Genomic DNA, 19,609 nt, shown 5'->3' with positions numbered 1-19,609 from the left:
TTCAGAATGGTTTAATTATAAGGTAAGAAATTTACGTTACCATTTGCAGGAGCCTTCTGAGCGTGGGTGTGACGGGGAGCTGCCGAGCAGAACGAGTCGTCCTGGACCGCCTCGATGATAACCTTCCTCCTTCTTCCGCCTCCTTGAGGCACCCGAGACACGCCTCGTCAGCCTCACTGAGGTCTCTACCACACGAGGAGTAGATGGACGAAGCGGTCACACTAGACGCGCTGTAAACGCCTTCGTCTGTGCTCGTACCAAAAGACGAGACAGACGAGCCGGCCTCACTGAGGCTACCCGAGTACAGAGGGTCGTCACCAGCCAGGCTCGCGAAACGCGACGAACATGACGATGACGAGGAAGAGGCAAGAGAATGACGTTTACAGAGACGAACGTTGTCTGGAATACCCGAATCGAGAAGTTGAGAAGCCAAATAATAGGTGTCGCTACTGCCTTCACCGTAGACGGTTTCGTTGTATATGTTCTCGCGAGGACGAGCCCCCTGACAAGTGGAGGAATGATTCCTTCCATGATTATCGGATGACGATCTCGAAGGATCACTGGATCGCAGGGGGTGGAGGCAGTCTTCCGACTCCATAGCCTCGCTGAGCTCTTCTTCACCTGCAGCTCTGCATGAGCTGGAGGGAGTTCTCGGCAGGGGCTCAAGGCTTCTGAAGTGCGAGGATGAACAATTAGGAAGAGCGTCTGGCACGGCATAATGTGGACGGGCATCATGATTAATATTTTCTTTATGAGGCAGCTCATGAATGATTTCCGTCTTTGACATTATATTTTCATTGGGTAACATTTGCATCCCAAGTCCTCGATTTGAACTTCGTTTGATAGCGAGTGGTGGAAGAGTCTGTGAGCGACGGAGTGGTGAACCTGTGAACTCCATGTATGAGTCGACAACCGACAGGGGCGTCGAGTATGCCTCGTGCGACAGACATGCACTGGGGGTTGACAGCGGCAAGATGTGGCGGCTGAGAGCCAGAGGACGGGCAGGTTCTCCGAGTACGTCGTATATGGACGCCGATCCAGCGCTGCGGGTGCTGCGGACGCTGCCGCTAACGGTGGTGCGTCGCGTCCTCAGGGAAGCCACACCGAAGAGCCGTGAGAAGTCGTCGCCACGAACGCTCGACGACCGCGCCAGTCGAGGCTTCTTGTCATCTTTGCCGCCTCCAGGTGCCCAGTTGGTCCAGATGTTGCTCTTGACTGGCCGGGGTACCGCGCACAGAAGTTCCATCTTTTCCGAGAAGAGTAGCTAATAAAAGCTCACAATTTAGCGCAGCACATATTTTTCTTGACCTAGGAACATCACATCACATCTTATTCGATAACCAACACGCCTGAACTTTCACATTCTAAAAGCAACTTAGCAAATGATATGACCCTGTAAACAGAAATTATAGAGGTGAACATGTTATCCTGTAAATGACTTATGATGATGAAAGGAAAAACAATTAAGGGGTAAAAGATATTAATAGAATAATAATAATTATTTAACAATAAGACTCAACTTTAAACTATTTTTTATGGTGTAACTACGACTCTAAGTAACTGTGTATATAAGGCAATATGCGTTACATTAAATATTTCGAGCGTAAAGAACTACGATACAAACTCTTACCGAGCAAAAACTCCCAATGATGCGTATTGGAATAATCACCATGCGTGCGTACTTGCTGAAAAGTGACTAGTATCAATTGAATAACCTCCAGTTACACGAGGTTTTCAGGACAGCATGCAAGACCTCAAACAATGAACCACAATCGCGCTTCGAGATCCAGAGTGCAGGCGCAGCGAGCAGGTACAGCGGCAACGATGACCTCGTCAGCGCAGGAAGCTCGACGGAAGCACCGGTAATTACGGGGCTTGAATAATCGCATTGACGATTAGGAGATCAGCGGGTCACGTAGGATAAGGCGACGGGTGCCTGCAGCTCGTGCGTAATGAAGTGAGCTACGATTAAACACATTCAACTGGAGCAACCTCGCATTGAGGCAATAACAGAGCAAAGTTTGACAGATGGGAAATACGTGAAGCAACGGCATGGGAAAGCGAGGGGATATATCGAACGCATCAACAACTTAACAATCATGGGTCACACAGCCGCTTTTTTTGGGCAGTCTACATGAATAAAAATGAAGGAAGAAAGTTTGCATTAATAAAATAAAGGATATAATGTCCACCGCATGGCAGCAGTATTTTCATAAAAAAAAACATAAATTTCGATGAGTTTTCTGACTTCATCATTAGCGGAGCAGGCGTTCCGCACCACCCTCTCTCCATTCGTCAGGAACATCCATTCTCCTGAAGGTGGGGCATAAAAGCAGGTGTACAGAATGCGTGTGATGAGGTTCGGTCACCCACACCTCAGCAGGAGGCCGCGTCACAGAAACGTGCGCACCCGCCTAGCATATGCAGCAGCGGCCACTGCCGGCCAGCGCGCTCCTGCCATCGCATAACAATGGCTGTGCAAGAACAATGCTCATGCTAGACCGACGTGGTCTTCCTTAGCTCACTATAGAACTAAAATACACTATATCTCAGAACAGTTCATTTCTCTCTCAGAGATTCGGGCGCAAGCTATTGTTCCCACAGTTGATTATGGAATAAGCTAAAAATTATACAACGCACCAAGAAAAAAACTATAATGTAAATTTGTCGAATAGAAGTAAACTCAGAATGATTTCTAATCGCATTTGATCACCAGCCAAATGGTCACTCAAACGCAAACGATAAGATATATTGGAGATTAGAGCATGGGAAAGTAACTGAATGGAACTGCCAGTCAAAACACATAACAACTCGTGTGGATGCCCGATAAATGAGAATTTGAAGCAATGATATTAACAACCAGAGTGTAAATATACACAGATTTTTACACCCTCAAGCGGCATGGATTTATATGCAAAGGATATGACCGGAGATAATACGTGTAGAGAGCTATCAACTAATAATAATAATTTCTTGCGTATAATGTTATGATTTCGATATGTAGAGAGTTATTTCAACAAATTGTCACTAATTCATGCCAATACTGGTCTGAGTGCGAGGATATGAAGAGTTGTTGCAACAAATCATCATAAAGTCATGCGTATTCATTCGTGGTCTCCTCCCGAGCCCATTTGGAACGCCAAGCGACGACACACTATAATGGACTTATCAATGTTGAACCTATATACTGAGACAAAATCCTGAGACCAGGAAGGCTTAAATTTACGCTGAACCGAGAGAAATGGCACAAGTGAGAAGGCATGAGGGAACTATTGCGATACCCCTTTTCTTGTGGTAACAGTACAACGAACCAGCAATAGCCGTATAGTTGGCAAAACTATACTAGGAAATAAAGACAATAAGTCAATTTGTATAGTACTTAGACGTAGCCAAAACATTATTGACCGCCTGAAGAGGACCATGACACTGTTTACAGCGTAAAGAATTTTCTTGACATGCACCAAGAGTAAGTGTGCCAAGCATCCGGTGCGGTGACAACTGTAACCGTTTTCATACCGACCACAGCAACAGCTGTCAGGGCGCATTGACGGATGTAAATATCTATAACAAAAGAATAAAGCTAACAGAGCTCACTTTAAACAAAATATTTCTGATAAGATGATGAATAACACAGGATGTTTGATGGCGCACAAAGAAGTTCAGTGAAAATTATTCTTTCTCACGCGTTGCTATCTAGCGGCGTTCGTGGAAAATACGAAAGTTACGAATCGGGCAAGATGATTCAAAGCCAACGATACTCATACATGTTATTTTCTATTAACTAATGAATAAGGTTAAACTTTTCGTGAAAACTGGCACGTAAATAGGCATGAAAAGCAAACAGGAACTCTTGGACCAGTTTTTTTTAAACATATTTTACGCTTCCACGAGTTTAATTTAGCAGGATAGTTTGGGAATGAGTGATCTATCGACATCGCCCAGCAAGTCATCGATTGTCAATATATCGCGTTATCGGCGCAAAATGTTGGCAATTGAAGGTTAAAATGTTTGAAAACATTCTGGAAACCAGTGAACCAGGCTTTGATATCATACTACAAAATACGAAAGAAATCAACCGATTCTAGAGAAAGACCATCAAATTACGTTGAAAATGCCCACTATTAAAGTGTACTTCCTGGATATAACTGCGATATTTTCATGGTCCGAGCTTCATGAAGTAGAACAAAGAAAATGCCCACGAAGCAGAGTGAGTCACAAAAGTGGGAGAGGGAAAGGCTTGCGTGATGGTGTGCGCGTTGATCAATAAAAGGGTTACCCTCACAGCCGACCATCGTCGACGAGGGGACATAAAAGGAAGACGGAACGAGAACTGCGAACTTCTAACGTAACTTGTCAGGCCGGCAGCACGCGAGAGAGGAAAAATCTAGGCAATGTGATAATTCATCAGCGTCCTCATCACGCCTATATATATGGGATGATGACTCTCGCCACATGATAAATCTCGGCTAAAAATAACGATTTATTAAGGAACAAAATTGTCTTCCTAGATGACCGAATAATTACACCTTCACTTTTGCTTCATATAATACCCCAGCTGCCGGAACTGTAATCAGGAGTAGGTAATGACTGTTGCATTAACAAGTAACGTCGTTATCAGGAGTTATGACCGTTACAATTAACAATTAATGTTGTTATCAGAAGTAATGATTGTTACAACTAACAATTAACGTTGTTATCAGGAGTAATGACCGTTACAATTAACAATCAAAGTTGTTATCAGGACCATTACAATTGACTATTGTTAGACCCAAACATCATCTCTGGGAATTAGGCTAGTCAAATACTAATAATATCTTAACTATTTCATGTTGCAACAAAAACAATGCATCAGTAAAATAATTAGTGAGATTATCAGTCTGTGGGAGCAGGCGGGCAAGCCAGCGGCTACACGAGGGGGGCCTCGTCTGGGCTGAAGGCACGTCGTTACAAAGGCAGGCTTGAGCAAACGAGGGGGAGACTGGCCCGCGAATTAGATGATTGGCAAACCAAGATTGGGCTTAGGCTATTAATGCTGGAGAAAAATAACCTCGGTTAGACGTAAAATACGCACCCGTAAATGGTAAATGGAAATGTTTTGCGTTTTTTTAGCGCATTTTTTCATTCATGGAAAAAATGCACTATTGTACTCGCCATGTCCGTCTGTCTGTCTGTCCGTCCGTCCGTGACCTCAAGTCCGTGACCTCGTCGACGAGAAAATGCGCTCTTCGTCACTCACTGCAGTGAGTACTGAGTTATATTTTTATGCAATTTATCAGAGGAGTCAATAGCAATTACTATGTTGATTTATGAAATTTTAATTTATAAGAAAATATCATTGAATTAAAATCAGTGTCGTGAAAACGTTGAATAGTTTACTCAGAAGCTCCATTGCAAGTATGAGATCACACGCTTTGAAAGGGCAGCTTGCCTGAGACTAAACTTGAAATTTTGGCTTTTTTCTTCGAAGAGCGACCGGTGGAATGATTTTATCAGTGTCCGTTGCAAAAGATAGGCAACTTCAGTCAGGTCATCGCTCTTGTACCAAAACAGTCACAGTCAGCAAACAAATGGACAAACTACCAGATAAGAGGCCAAAAACTTGCAATTGAACGGAATCATATTAGAATTACATTATGCACAACTAATAATACGCCGACGTTCGTTCTGTCTTATAAACATTCCAATTGTAACTCCCAAAAGATAAAAACCACTCATAATAAAGTGTTCACTGTTCAGTCCCCACTTCAAAGGGAAGATTTTAAAAGGCTTATGAAAACAATTTTGATTTATGTAGTTAGTGAGTATATTTATACGCGTGCGATTAACGACCAGAGAATTAGTTGATTTAAATACCAAAATGAAAAACGTTATCAAACATTTTTTCATCGGCGACGATGATTGTCTTTTCTTGCGTGGTTACAGTCACTGATAATTAGATCAGTGGCAAACCAAGATTGGGCTATTAATTAATTAATCTAATCTAATTCTTTAAATCAACTAATTCTCTGGTCGTTAATCGCACGCGTATAAATCAACAAATTCTGCCATCTAAAACTAATTAGTGAGTATATTGCACTAATTAGGATGATTAAGAGCGTCAGATACCCTACATTTTTTTCGATGCATTTATTTATATAAAATAAATTCTTAAAATTAGCTTTAAAATATCGAAAAAATAAAAGATGATTCTTATCAGGAATCACATACCTATATTAAATAAAAATCCTATCTGAGTGAGACGAAAAAAATTATTTCTAAAAGCGGTTGGAAAATTCCTTGATATTTGTCTTTAGGATTGGTCCTTGACGATAAAAGATGCCAGCTTCAACTCTAGTTGGTGGTTGAGCAATGAGCACTGCTCTAATATTCAAGACAAACGGCAGACGAAGAACAGCTCACTCTATAGCCGTCCTTGATGGGCGGGCATTACAGCATCCGCTCTTGTGCGAGCAAACAACTTCATTGATGCCGGCCGTAGTCTGGTTCCCCATGCACAATAAGTATGCAAGGTTATGATCTGCTTCACTGCTGTGGATATAGTCAAAGCTGTGTGGATATATAACCAAGCCATTGACTGATGTAGATATAGTTAATAAAGCTGTGTGGATATATAGTCAAGCCATTGACTGCTGTGGATATTGTCAAAGATGTTATCCAGTAGACAGCGTCGAGTCACGGGTAGGACATTAAACATAATAAGAGAAAATTAAAAACAAACAAGAAACTGAGAGGAAACGCAGACGAAATAGACGACCGTGTGTTCTAAGAAGGGAGGACGGCAAGGCGCCACTGCCAGCCGGCCAGTGCAGCAACAAGCTCTTTGTCCTCGGCAGCACGAGTGTGTGCACGAAATACGAAACCCTCACAGCTTAGTTTGCTTTGAAATATGGCGCAAAGACGATAGAAAACTCGAACATATTCTGTCTTTAATGTACAGGAGCGTTTTATTGGCTGCACTTGAATAAAACGGGATCTGGTGTACCATTTAAGAACTATCTGGTTTGCACAGATGCAGTGTACATAATGTCTATTTTTTTAATAACCGTTGAGTTAAAAACAGTCTCTATTCAAGTTTTGTCAACTCCATCTCCTTATTTAAAATGTGACAAAAATTAATTCTATACGAAAATAGTGCCATCAACTATGAGCAATTCTAAAAATTATGAACATTAGAAATTGATTAATCCATTAGGGTGGTCTCGGCCCATATCTAGCAGCCTGAGTACTGACTGTTCATCGTGGTCCATATCTCGGGACTAAGATATGGAGGCTTAGGGAAGAAGCAAGCTGAATCGCTCAAATGGAATGGGGCAGGTTCAGTTGTGATCCCATTTATTAAGTCCAACACCCGTTCGGGCCGAAAATATTCCTTACCACACATCACATTCTTGGGATGCTGGCATAAACATTGAAGTTAGTACTCAGTCTGCAGCAATTCTTATTGCGGTTCATTAATTTGCGTTCTTCTAATAAAGAGCCTACGTTACGGGAGCGATGTGAACGTGGCGGCCAGAACGAGTCATGAATGAGCTCCTGTGCTGAGGAGAGGAGAGCTCTGCTACCATCACAGAATTGCTAGCTAGCAGCCGCCGCTGCTGCTGCAGCTCTGCACTCGCTCATTCACTTCTACAACAGCTGCCTAACAGAACGAGCGTTAGGAGCCTCAGCACTAGAGTTAAGGAAATTATATATAATAAAAATTACTATCGACTAAATTTGCATAATTTTAGACACGAAAAAGGAAAAGGCCTTTCTCAAACTTGATTGTGCGGGGATAGTATAAGCCTGCATCAGCTCCTGACTGGACCTATAGCAAGCTCATTTGTGTACTACATCCACAGGGTGATCTTTAAATAACTCACCTTATAAACTATGATAACTTGCATAGAAATTTAGGTAAAATGATTAAACTAGTGCAGAAATAACTGAATGTTTAAAATTATTTCGGTAATCATAATTTCCCTAGATTACCCCTAAATTCTTCATATATTTACGATTTCCCACTCCTGTATAGGTACTGAAGTATTTTCGAACATTACGTTGGTGACCAAAAAAGTGTCGAGTTTTAGTTTTTGCAAAAGGAATTCAAATTTGTACCGTTAATCAGAAAACTTCAGCTCATTTCGATCTGACTGATTGCGTTTTCATGAACACTTCAAATAAACTATGAGCTTTCGGGGTGCTAAATAGCACAAATGAGCCCCGCACCACTTATAATCTAAATTAATATAGACACTTCAATGATAAAGCTATTTACCCTTCATGAATTGCCACCTATATTTGTCCAGCATCATTGATATTAAAAGTGCAACTCAATAGAAGGCAATCATTGAGATAAGGATGTATGGTGAAAATGGAGTAAATATCGGAGTTGAGAATAAATACGGAGCGCATGGAACAACAATATTACCTCTTCACTGATCTGAACATATTAGGCATTTCATGATACAATCCGGCTAAAGTTAAGTGGAGATCCTGGTAAAGAGGTAGACCGCAGTAACATTTTTACGGACTGAACTGGCTATTGAATACGTACATCGACGTAATTACTGCAATGCTTTTGGCTTTCGCTAAAAAAAAACATCCAAGTACAAATAAAAATGTCTGATCCTATATTAATCAATCTACGTATTCCATTAAAATTTTCACGTCACGACATCAAATCTTCCAAGATACGCTTAACATCATCAGTGCAGCGTTGCGCTGGGACGTGGCTAGAAAGAAATGATGTGAACTACAGCCTGACAGGCAGGCTGGCGTGCAGCCGAGAGAGACGTCGTACATGAAGCTCAACTGGCGCAACCTCGCCGAACGAACGACGCACCATCAATTCAAACAAACTTATCAAATAAAGACGTACCTATGCCTAATACCGGCCACTCGTTGAACAACTCTAACTGTATTTACTCTATTTCGCTGGAGCTAGATTACTCATGAAAAACTGTTCAAATATTTTGAATCGTTATTTATCGCATTTTAGCCAACCATTGTTTGATAGGAATGCGTTCGGTCGTGGCGCGCGAAACATGACAAATCATTATTATCGGAAGATAGATTTCAGCTTCGCAACACTTGCAAGGATAGGGATAAGTTTGCCTGTGAAAATAATTGTATAGAACTATTATCAGTTTATGAGGCGATAACACACAACCCAGCATCAGTAATTCACTAGACCTCGCAATTGCATTTACTTCAGAGATATATAAACCCACATGCATGGGCAGTGTGTTTAATAAAAAATCGACCTAAAGTATCACAAGCGCGCGCGTTCCTTAAAGAAAAACGCGCAGTATAATAGTTGATAATGCGGTGCGATCAGAAAGTTGGTTGCTTTATTTATGAGCTCACGGTGTTAAAAATCAGCGATGTCTTTTATCGCTTCGCAGAATGGTACCAGCATTTTGGATACGGTGTCAAGACCACAACCCACTAGTAATAAGCGATATCAAGACCAAAAGCAATAAGCGAAGTTTACATTTGACCTTTACGATGCCACGAGGAAAATGCACGTGTGATGGTACATCTCGTTTGTAACAAATTTAATTAATCGAGTCAGACATTACTAAAGAACTGATCTAGTTTAATAAAAGTGTGAGACACCTGTGCGATAATGAAAAGGATTGATTTGTACCGAATCTTTTATTCTGAACAAAAGTTTTAAAACTCGTGATTGGAGTTTAGATTGACAATAATAGGTTCAGCTCGCTAATGAATTTTACATGTACTTTGAATTAGTGACAGACGCACTTATTCGAGGTAGTTCACGCCGTCTAACCACAGGCGCTACACATAACCTATTAAGTTTGTTTTCAACGAATGGTTGAGGATATTGAACGATAAAGATTATGAAAAGCGAATTTAATAATTACAACTAAGTCAACAAAATGTTGACATATGCAATGCTGACTACGGTTAAGAGTGTGCACCTTCCATTTGAAGGAGAGTAAGTCGATTTTGAAATAAGAGCGCCGAACAGAAGGGTCCTTAAAATAACGGAGCAAAAACTTTCAGCATTGACACTTCACTCTGCAGTTCACAGAACAAGGCGACAGCCAAGAAAAAAACCATTAGCCAAAACTCCTCTGCATGCCACCGAAAGACGAATGTGATATCGAATTTGTAGCTTTCATTAAGCGATTTTGGATGTTGATAACAATATCAGTCAAAACTTAAGCATTATAAGATATTGATGCATGCGATATAACACTGCCAAAGGTAGCACATGCAATGATTTTTCAAGTAAAGTCTAATTGACGAACACTGCAACTATGCGTTGACAAATAGCCTAAGTTGCGGCAAATATTTATAAAAAATCAACAACAATTATTTTTTGAAATAATTCTTTAGCAAAATCATTGAAAATAAGCATGTTCCAGTAGCGATAAATATGAGGAGCAATAGAAAAAAAGAGCAAAAAATTAAATAAAATAAAAATGCAAGAGGGTAATCCCGTCACTGAATTGTCTCGTCATTGATTGATCAAAATAAATTCACAATAATCTTACACCAAAAAGTGGGACTGAAAAAAACTTCTATTATAGCACAACTACCAAGCTTACATCCATTAATAGAATAACCAACACCGCACGCCCCCTAGTCAAGCCGCTATTAGCTCGCATAACATCAGCCGCTATTCAGCTAATAGTTTCTAGTTCCTGAGCAAATAGAAACTGGGAGAGCTGGGCTCTGTCACTCAATTTCCATGAGAGTATCGCGCGATGAGGGTTTTTTCCACGGCCGATCCTAATGCGGGTGTTACTATATGTGAGCGCGCGCGCGGCCCCGGCCGGCTCTAATGCGGAGGTATATGGGAGTTAAGAGGCCCGTTCAGCCGGCTCAGCCGCGTTAGTCGCTAATGTAATTTTATAACTATTACTAGGTCCAATAACTCCCCTCATAAATGAGATATAAGTCTGAAATTTGGAATGCTATCCTGGCTAATTATTTTTAATACGTAGACATTAAGATAAATTATGTAAACTTTTTATTTCAACTGTTATCAGGGAGGATGAAATCTTACACCCCGATATTCGTAAAGCGTGTAATTTTTCTAGCAATTTCTCGATATACGTCGGTTTAACTATTTATTCTTCATTGATCGCTACCTCAAACATTTCTGAATTATTATTCTAGTATTAGATATAAGCACTTGAAGCCCAAGGGTAGGTGAAATTTCCGTAGATTAAAGCACGACCAGACAGCTTTGGTTGTCATACTCTCCTGCAGGCGACGGCAATAAATTTTGTCTTCAAGGTAAACATGCACTCTCCTTTCACAGCCACTTCGCGGTCTGGTCTATGAGCGTCATGGTCGTAAATATATGAGCGTAATTATGTTTTTAAATATGAAGAGAATGAATGCAAAAACAACACAATTTTGTATAAAGTTTTCCATATGCTACCACATGAACGATTAATTTAATGCACATCTCTGAATTAAATGAGTTAGAATATAGCATATTAAAATCTATACGTGCAGGATTCTATGTAATCATTGGAGTATTTCAGTCGATGTAGAAATTTTCCATGTCAGCAATTTATTAAAAACGGCTAAGGAATGTTCTTATTTTCATGTCATTCCATTCCTATAAAAAATTTTCCAAGGAGAAAAAGTAGTCAGTAACAATGCATTGAACATCGCTTAATAATATATCATATTAAGATCAGACTAGGCTACTAGACCTACTGAGAAGGAAGGCATATTCATTGATTGCGCAGTCGCCACCTTGCACCTCGTCTGTACGTAATGCGTCATGCCTCATTATTAGGAATTTGGTGCATACAAATTGCACCTCATTATAATAAAAAAATGCACCTCAAAAAAATAAAAAATGCACCTCATAAATGCCAAGGGTGAGAATATTCATGTCATGAATTAAAAAAAATATTATATTATGAAATACCAAACGAAATAAGAATTTGCGTTCCGTTACTACATCAACGATCAATTTACCGCCAATAATTACTCTGTGATCTTTTGAGTAATAACTGCCAATTACTTCCAGTAAAAATTATATAAGAATTCGAATTAACCAGAAGCAGTACATTGTACATGGTTAGTGATTACAGTATAAGCTTTCATTTTCACTTGCGTTTTTCTAACCTGTTCACTGCTTTTTAGGCACAAATAATGTTAAACTGTTGAACTGTCTGAACATTTCTCCTCGATTTTTGTTGTAATGGATTCTTCCTTCCAAATAAAATGGAGGTCGCGCTAAAATTTTTGTACAAATTACGAAAAGATAATCGTAATTATGTTTTAAAATATGAAGATAATGAATGCATAAACAGCACATTTTAATATTAAGTTGTCATTTACTAAACTTGAACGATCATATATTATTTCAAATAATTGGATCCATCTAAATTTTGTATTCCTGACACGCGTTTCACCATCGCTTGGTTGTCGTACAGTACATCGCTGTCTGGTTAATAAATGAATCACTGAATTAAATGAGTTGGAATATAGCAATTTAAATTCTATACGTACATGATCTGTGCAGTAATGAGAACATTCATGTAAATGTGTAAATTTTTATCAGAAGTTCATCAAAAACGGTTAAGACATGCATTTAAATTGATATTCTATTTCTGTAGACATTTTTTAAAGTCTAAAAATTACAACAACACATTGCACATTGCTTAATAATCTGTAATATTAATATCAAACGGAATATTATTATCAACCCGCTGAATTATTATCATACTGAATTACTGATTTAAATTATTATTACTGTGATTGTAAAAATTATGATTTATATGATAATAAAAGGCAAAAATAAATAATTAATTTTAAAGCAAATAACAGGAGCGAAAACCGTAATGATGCGAAGTACCGTGGTACGGATTACAATGGTAAAAAAATTTGCAGCTATATTTGCGCAACTGCTACATTAGCATAATATGAGACTGCACGTTCAAATAAAGTTTGTATCCTAAATTATTGAAGTCAAAACATGCTCAGTAGTTTCTGAGGGAACCGCAAGCACATAAATCTCTCTCTCGGCGCTGTCAAGTGCCCCTTCACAGCAGTGCCTTCTCTCCTTCCCAGCCCGTGCGGTCGGCCAGAGCAGGTTCGCTCCGGCCGCCCGCTGGCAATTCACCGGCCACCTAAAGCCGCCCCTTGCCTAAAACAATAACCTTGAGGCCTGGAGTGTGTTAGCCACAAATATGCGGCTAAAGTGATAACGAGACCAAGGGCTGGTGACGGCCGAACTTACACGCGAGTGCAGATTTTACTAAGATCTGCTGGTCCCAGGGAACTCCCGACTTCAGGGAACTCAATGTTACAAATTATAAATTAGTTAAAATTTATATCACGTCACTACCCTGCAAGACGCTGCTGCCAAAATTTACCCTCAGTTCGCCCAGTGTGCCGAGTTTGGAGTTGGAGCGTCCGTGAACAGGCCTCTTAAGCGCGGCCACGGCCGGCCCTAAAAGTTTAGCGCAGCCACGACCTACCTTAATTTTCGTGTAACGTGACCCACCGTCGTCTCCCCCCCCCTCCCCTGCCGAGATACGAGGCGCCGCTCCATAGGGTGCGACACAAGGTGGACCCAGCCCTTACGAAGCACAACCCATGAATAAAGCCAGATCATTTCCCCAGTTATATTGGTATTACTTAGATTATCATGGATCATGGTTTCATATATATTACCATTTTGTCCTACGAAAGGACAAATGACTTCAACATATAAAACAAACCGCAAACAAACCGCAACACATTTTGCAGGTAAAAAACTAAACCTAGCTTATTATTGCACAGGTAGAATAAAATATACGCAGTTTTACAAGTTGATGAAACTCGGTCCCTTGAAGAATGTTTAGGAAAATGTAATAATAAAACGATAATATACTGGTATGTTTGCAGCAGTGAATTTGAAAGCCAAAAACACAATTTGGAAATTTGGGGCCCAACCTCTAATTTAATTTAGGGAAAAAATTAGTAAGTTGTTTTATGGTCAACATTTGGATTAACAGCGCCGAGAACAAAAAGGAATGTATAAATGTAATCTGTATTGCAAATTTTTCCATACCGACATCGATAAGAAATTGTGTCGTTCCGACGAAGCAATTAAATGATTACAATAATGCAGAGGTGGCTACTAATCAAGTAGCACGTAAGAAATGTGATCGCCTAAATTCACGAGTCCCGATCACACACAAGTCATTCCTTTTCTGATTAGGTTGTAAGAATTTCTTGAACCAAGTGGAATATTGCAAATTAATTAGAAAAAAAACAATCCGGAAAGAGTGAACTACTGAACATTAATCACAGAAAAATGTTTTTTCTTTCAAGTTGTGCATCGTTTTGAGACAATATACACACCATCATCGGATAGTTAAAACGAAGAAACTAAGGGAAAACAGGAATTGTTTCTCTATATGTAGGCAGCAGAGCCAGCAACGAGACGAGCCAAGAGCTGTCCATCACGACCAACCGTGGGTGTGGTCACTTGTAGGCCTAAGACATATTGATCCATGTATCACTGAACAGAAAAAAAGTTTCAAAAATGCATGATAAAAATGTTACACGGGATTTAGAATTTTAAAAATTGGCAAGAACGAGCATGTTTCACTGGTAATTGATCGACTTAAAAGGACGGAATTTAACATAGCTTCCAAAATTTAATTCGATTGCAAGAAATACAAAAAAAAAACGAGGGGAATAACATGATTTCTGAGCGGTCGTCAAACGTCGATACCAGATTTCTCTAGCTAAACTTTATCTTACAATAAATAGCGCCGAATATTTTTTCAATGTCTGAATTAAATGTGCATGAAAACGACAGTAAACTAGACACTGAAAATACGGAGAAAGTGACCGCAGTCGCTATTGACAGAAGATACCCATGCTCACGTTCCAACAGCAATGAATTCTATAGAAATAACAGCAAGCTGACCGTACAAACAGAACGCTAACGGCCAGTACAAGCCAAGCTATAAATTAGTGCACGCTCCACTACGGCCCTTTTTACGGAAAATGCGTTGTTCCTGGAGCGAGAATAATATAAAGCGAAAAAATCTGGACAACAAAATATAAAAACGAAAAAATCATTTGAAGTTAATGAGAGGTTCAAGTTTAGTTAAGACAATTTATTGGTTTAATAGAATTTATAATAACAAATTACACATCAGCTAAACGAAAGAAATCTCTTGACATAAAAGCCTACAAATATATTAGAGTACAGGCTATAATGAAAAAATCGACAGAAACAAGAATCGAATCGTCCATGTTTAATCGAATACCTACACGAAATTAGAACGTAACTGCAGGCAAGTCTTGCCGTGGAGACCAACTATACTCCTATCCGTCAAAAACTATGACCTATATGCATTACAAGGAGGGAGGAAGGTTTACAATGAATGAGGCATGCAATAATAAAATCGACGGGAAAAATTTGCAATCCAACTGATCCACACAGCAAGAAATTATTAGATACATTACATTGGCCACGTCATAGCCAACACAGATTGGTCATTGATCGAAGAGAAATTCACAAATCTGCTAACATTACGAGTTCATTCATTATGTGGTGATTGAGATGGAAACGGAACCAAAATTAATGTCGACAAACCCTTTAAAGATATTTCCAATATCGTCAATAATTATAAGACGTCTACGGCATACGTTACAAGCTCAACAAACACCAGAGTTCAATGCCATGAACAGCTGAAAATAAAGGATAAACTTTGGACGAAATTGAAGTGTAGTTGTACAACGAAATGCATCGCGCGCCTAGCAAAAAGTAAGGCAGCTGCCCCCGGTCGTCGCCCCAGGGGAGGTCGCGCCAAGAACGTGGCCGGCAAGCTAGGGATACCGACACCTAGAATTACCGTAGCTATTCTAGACAAACATATCCTATGTATTGTAACATCGATAATATACGTCGCATTATAATTGTTCATCATAAATATTCAAATTATATACCATGGAAAAAATTATGCAGGTAGATTATCATTATAGTATTATCAAAACTTGGTACAGTTAATGCTAAGAAGCATTTTAATTCGATATATCAGGCAGTGGTGTGCGCGCAGAGAAAACCCAAACCAAATAATTCGCTTATCCATCTTCGTTTCAAATTATGGTCATAATCTATTAGTAGAGGATGAATTATAAATCCATGTCAGAATCCAAGGCAAATTTAACGATTGTTTGAAGCGCACAAGCTTGCAGCGTCCGACCAATGAATAAGACAAAACTAATCATTGCAATTAACAGGTTGCGTATAATGAATTCAATTCCATTTAAATGTAATTATTTTTATATTACAACAACAGAATTTCGAGCATCACGCATTGGACGAACAGAATAAACTTTTATAAAATTTCTAATTCCGTTATTGGCTGAACTAAAAAAAAATAAATTACAATGACAATGTCGTGGAATTGGGATACAAATATGACCATAACCAGAGCTTTTCAACAACCCTAAAAGACATCACAAACGTGAGACCTAAATTTTATAAAAACACGTCTCGAAGGCAAGTGTGAGAGAATCAGCGGAAGTAAGAACTAGAAACTGAACTGGCTTGTGTAACCAAGCGTCGCTATTACAGATATGATCGGCAGCGCTGTAGAGTCCACGCCAAATTGTTGCAGCGGCGGAACTGGGAAGCGCGACCAACCGCATGCGGTGAAATCGTCCAGGGTGTGCGAAGGGTTATCAAGAAGAAAGCATATCTGGTACGCACGTCGCGACTGAGGAATACGCGGTTTTTACGATATTTGACTTCTAAAAAAGACCATTGCTCTATAAATTTGGGACCCACATAGTAAAATTTTTACTAGGCCAAATTTTAAATTCTCTAACGGGATAACGGGATAAAGGTTTCGCCCCCTCTCGAGCGTTGGCCATTTTATATAGGCAGTCTGATGAGTTAATTGATGATGTGCATATAGTTTATATAGCTTGCATTGCCAGCAGGAAAATCATCATCTTACCTCATCAAAAAATTTTCTAGAAGCAAGTGCTCTCAATGTGAATGATCCACAGTGAGAAAACAAATTGGACAAAAACCGCGCTACTGTGATGAAAAAAATACATTAAAAACGTAACAAATGCGATTCACCAAACTAACGTAAATCGCGTGTATCACAAGATAAATTCAATAGTACGCATTGTGAAGAAAAAAGACGTGAGACCATCTAACAAAACTCAAGCGCTTTCATAGTAAATAACTAAGGACTGCGCACTGAGGTCAATTGTATAACGGCAGCGGTTACCACACAATGTCGCGCGTGAACGAGTGTAACGGACCAGCGTCTTGGTTTGACCGCGGAACGCGCCTCCAACAAAGCGGGCTAAAAGAACTCAATATGCAGCGGGAAATCCGCAGGAAGCCTGGCTGCGTGATATTAAAGTTTGTAAAACGTGCACTTCAACCATTGTGCTCCAGCTTGGTACGAGGAAAAATAGTAACGGTACAACTCATATCATAGCTAGAAATTTGGAAATTGTTTGCAATAATTTCACACGCTCCAATTAGTCAGATATTAAAGCGATTAAACCGATATCTGACTAATCAGATATTATCAGATATTAAACCGTCAGATATTAAACCGATTAAACAACCGATTGAACAAAAGATACTCATAAATTCGCAACTAAAGTGTAATACAGCCGCTATTATTTCTAAGCACGCGGGAGCATCAGACACGAGGCCAGTTATATACTTCTACAGCTTCCATGATTATCCACTGATGTCCAGCGTGAGCAGAGCTTCCATATTCCATCTGCCGGCGCTCAGAGCCATCTGCAGGAGCTGTTCAGCAACATCTGTCGTGCTGGCAGGCTCGAATAATTTCTTGGCCTTGGTCGATAAAGTAATTGAATTAATTTTTCCTTTAATCTGCAAAAAATGTTCGAAACAAATGCATGTCGAGTTGCGTAGTTCACGTCAAGCCAGAAAATAAGTTAATCTGTTTCATCCCACGGTCAACAAGATGGCATTCACGTAGCTATAGGTATATTTTCTTCAAGAACTGACAGTACAGGAAAATATGAAAGAATTATTAGGTATAGCCTGGAAATCGCCGAGAGGGTGGGAAGGGTCTGAACTAAAAATAATTCGGGGAAAACATGAATCTTATCATGCCGGCGAGTAGAACAATCACGGATAAGAAATTATGAGTAAGACGCATAATAAGATACCTATTAATATTAATTCGGTTGCAACGGCATGCATGAATTATACCATTTGATTAGAAATCACGCGCGAGTACTCGTATTTGAATTTCTCTTGTGTACGTACTTTGCGCGGCTGAGGGCACGTAGTATTATTACTCGAAGCAATAATCGTGGTTTTGATAGTGGAATGACAATGCTGGGCTACTGTTCAGCTGTAGTCCATCACCGGCAGCTGCATCAGGTAGGGTTACCCAGTCTGCGGTTAACAACTGCAGTTCAGCTGTAGTTTATCACCTGCAGCTGCAGCAGGTAGGGTTACCCAGTCTGCGGTTAACAACTGCAGTTCAGCTGTAGTTTATCACCTACAGCAGGTTAGGTTACCCACACCGTGTTTAACACGAGAATCAAATAGAAGAGGAAAATCCGGATCCTGGCTCGCGTAGTGGGCAGGTGCGAGGCGGCCGCCGCACTGCAGCTGCCACACCGACACGAGCCTCCCGCCACATGAAGCTCATCAGATCGATCGTCATGACATATGATCAGTACACAGGAAAGATATTCTTCAATAATAAAAGTTTTTATCTTCATTCAATACGGTAGAAATGAATAATGAGACGCAAATGAATGCATTTAAACATTAAAATTGAGACTTAATCAATTCATTCATATTTACAGAATGATAAATAAATACTGTTCAGCGAAATTTTTTATAGATATGATTTATTTGTATTCAGAACTTGTTTGCAATGTTAGTTCAGCATATAACTTCCAAAACTAATTCTAAAATTCTAATTCTAAATTCTAAAAATAAAAAACTAATTCTAAAAGCAAGAAAAATCGACAAAAATTAGGAAAATTAGATAACTTAAATTGAGAGAACCCTAATTTAATAGATTTTAGTGATTTAAAAATGCAATTGACAAGGAAATAACCGGGAGAGTAAGAACTCGCAGGCTCCGCTCGTCTAGAGGCACGCCGTTTCAGCGCGTAGTGCGGATAATTTCTGTCATTTATACTTGATTTAATTTAATTTAATTGAATTATATTTAATTAAATTAAATTAAATATGGTGTATATATTGTATATTGTATATATTGAATTATAAATTTCGTGGCGAAGAATTACTGGCGAAGTGTCAGATATGTTTCTTGAATTCGTCCGACAGCAATATCTTCAAGGATAGCAATAAGGAAACACAAGCCGGGACATAAATTAAATTACCTAATTATTGTGTTAAAGAGGACAGGTTGAAGACGATTAAACAAACTTGGCTTGGACTTTTAAACGCGGGATAAAGCACAGGTAGGTATTAGTGAGAATCAGATTGAATTGTAGATTATTCCTAAGCCAAAAAGGTATCAAATAAAATAGGCGATTTACAAAAAATGAATGACTAGAAATAAGATGGCATCTGTCAAATAGCTCTCCAACCGTGTGCAGTTTTGTATTATGAAAATGATTTAGCGCGCTATACTTT

At 39.5% G+C, this 19,609-nt stretch overlaps 1 protein-coding gene across 1 annotated transcript in view; it reads right to left on the bottom strand.

Moving 5' to 3' along the window:
* The window catches only part of LOC108668866 (abnormal cell migration protein 10), a 65,780-nt gene extending 64,410 nt beyond the window's left edge, over window positions 1-1,370 (bottom strand). Inside the window, exon 1 of the mRNA XM_018156123.2 lies at window positions 41-1,370. Within this exon, the coding sequence (XP_018011612.1) occupies window positions 41-1,246 (1,206 nt within the window). The 5' untranslated portion in view covers window positions 1,247-1,370. The remainder of the gene's footprint in view (window positions 1-40) is intronic.
* Window positions 1,371-19,609: the final 18,239 nt, after the last annotated feature.

Source organism: Hyalella azteca, unplaced genomic scaffold (genome assembly GCF_000764305.2).
Source record: "Hyalella azteca isolate HAZT.00-mixed unplaced genomic scaffold, Hazt_2.0.2 contig12726, whole genome shotgun sequence".
Taxonomy (NCBI): domain Eukaryota; kingdom Metazoa; phylum Arthropoda; class Malacostraca; order Amphipoda; family Hyalellidae; genus Hyalella; species Hyalella azteca.
Note: the sequence above shows the minus strand (reverse complement) of the source record. Positions and strands in the feature narration are given on the sequence as shown.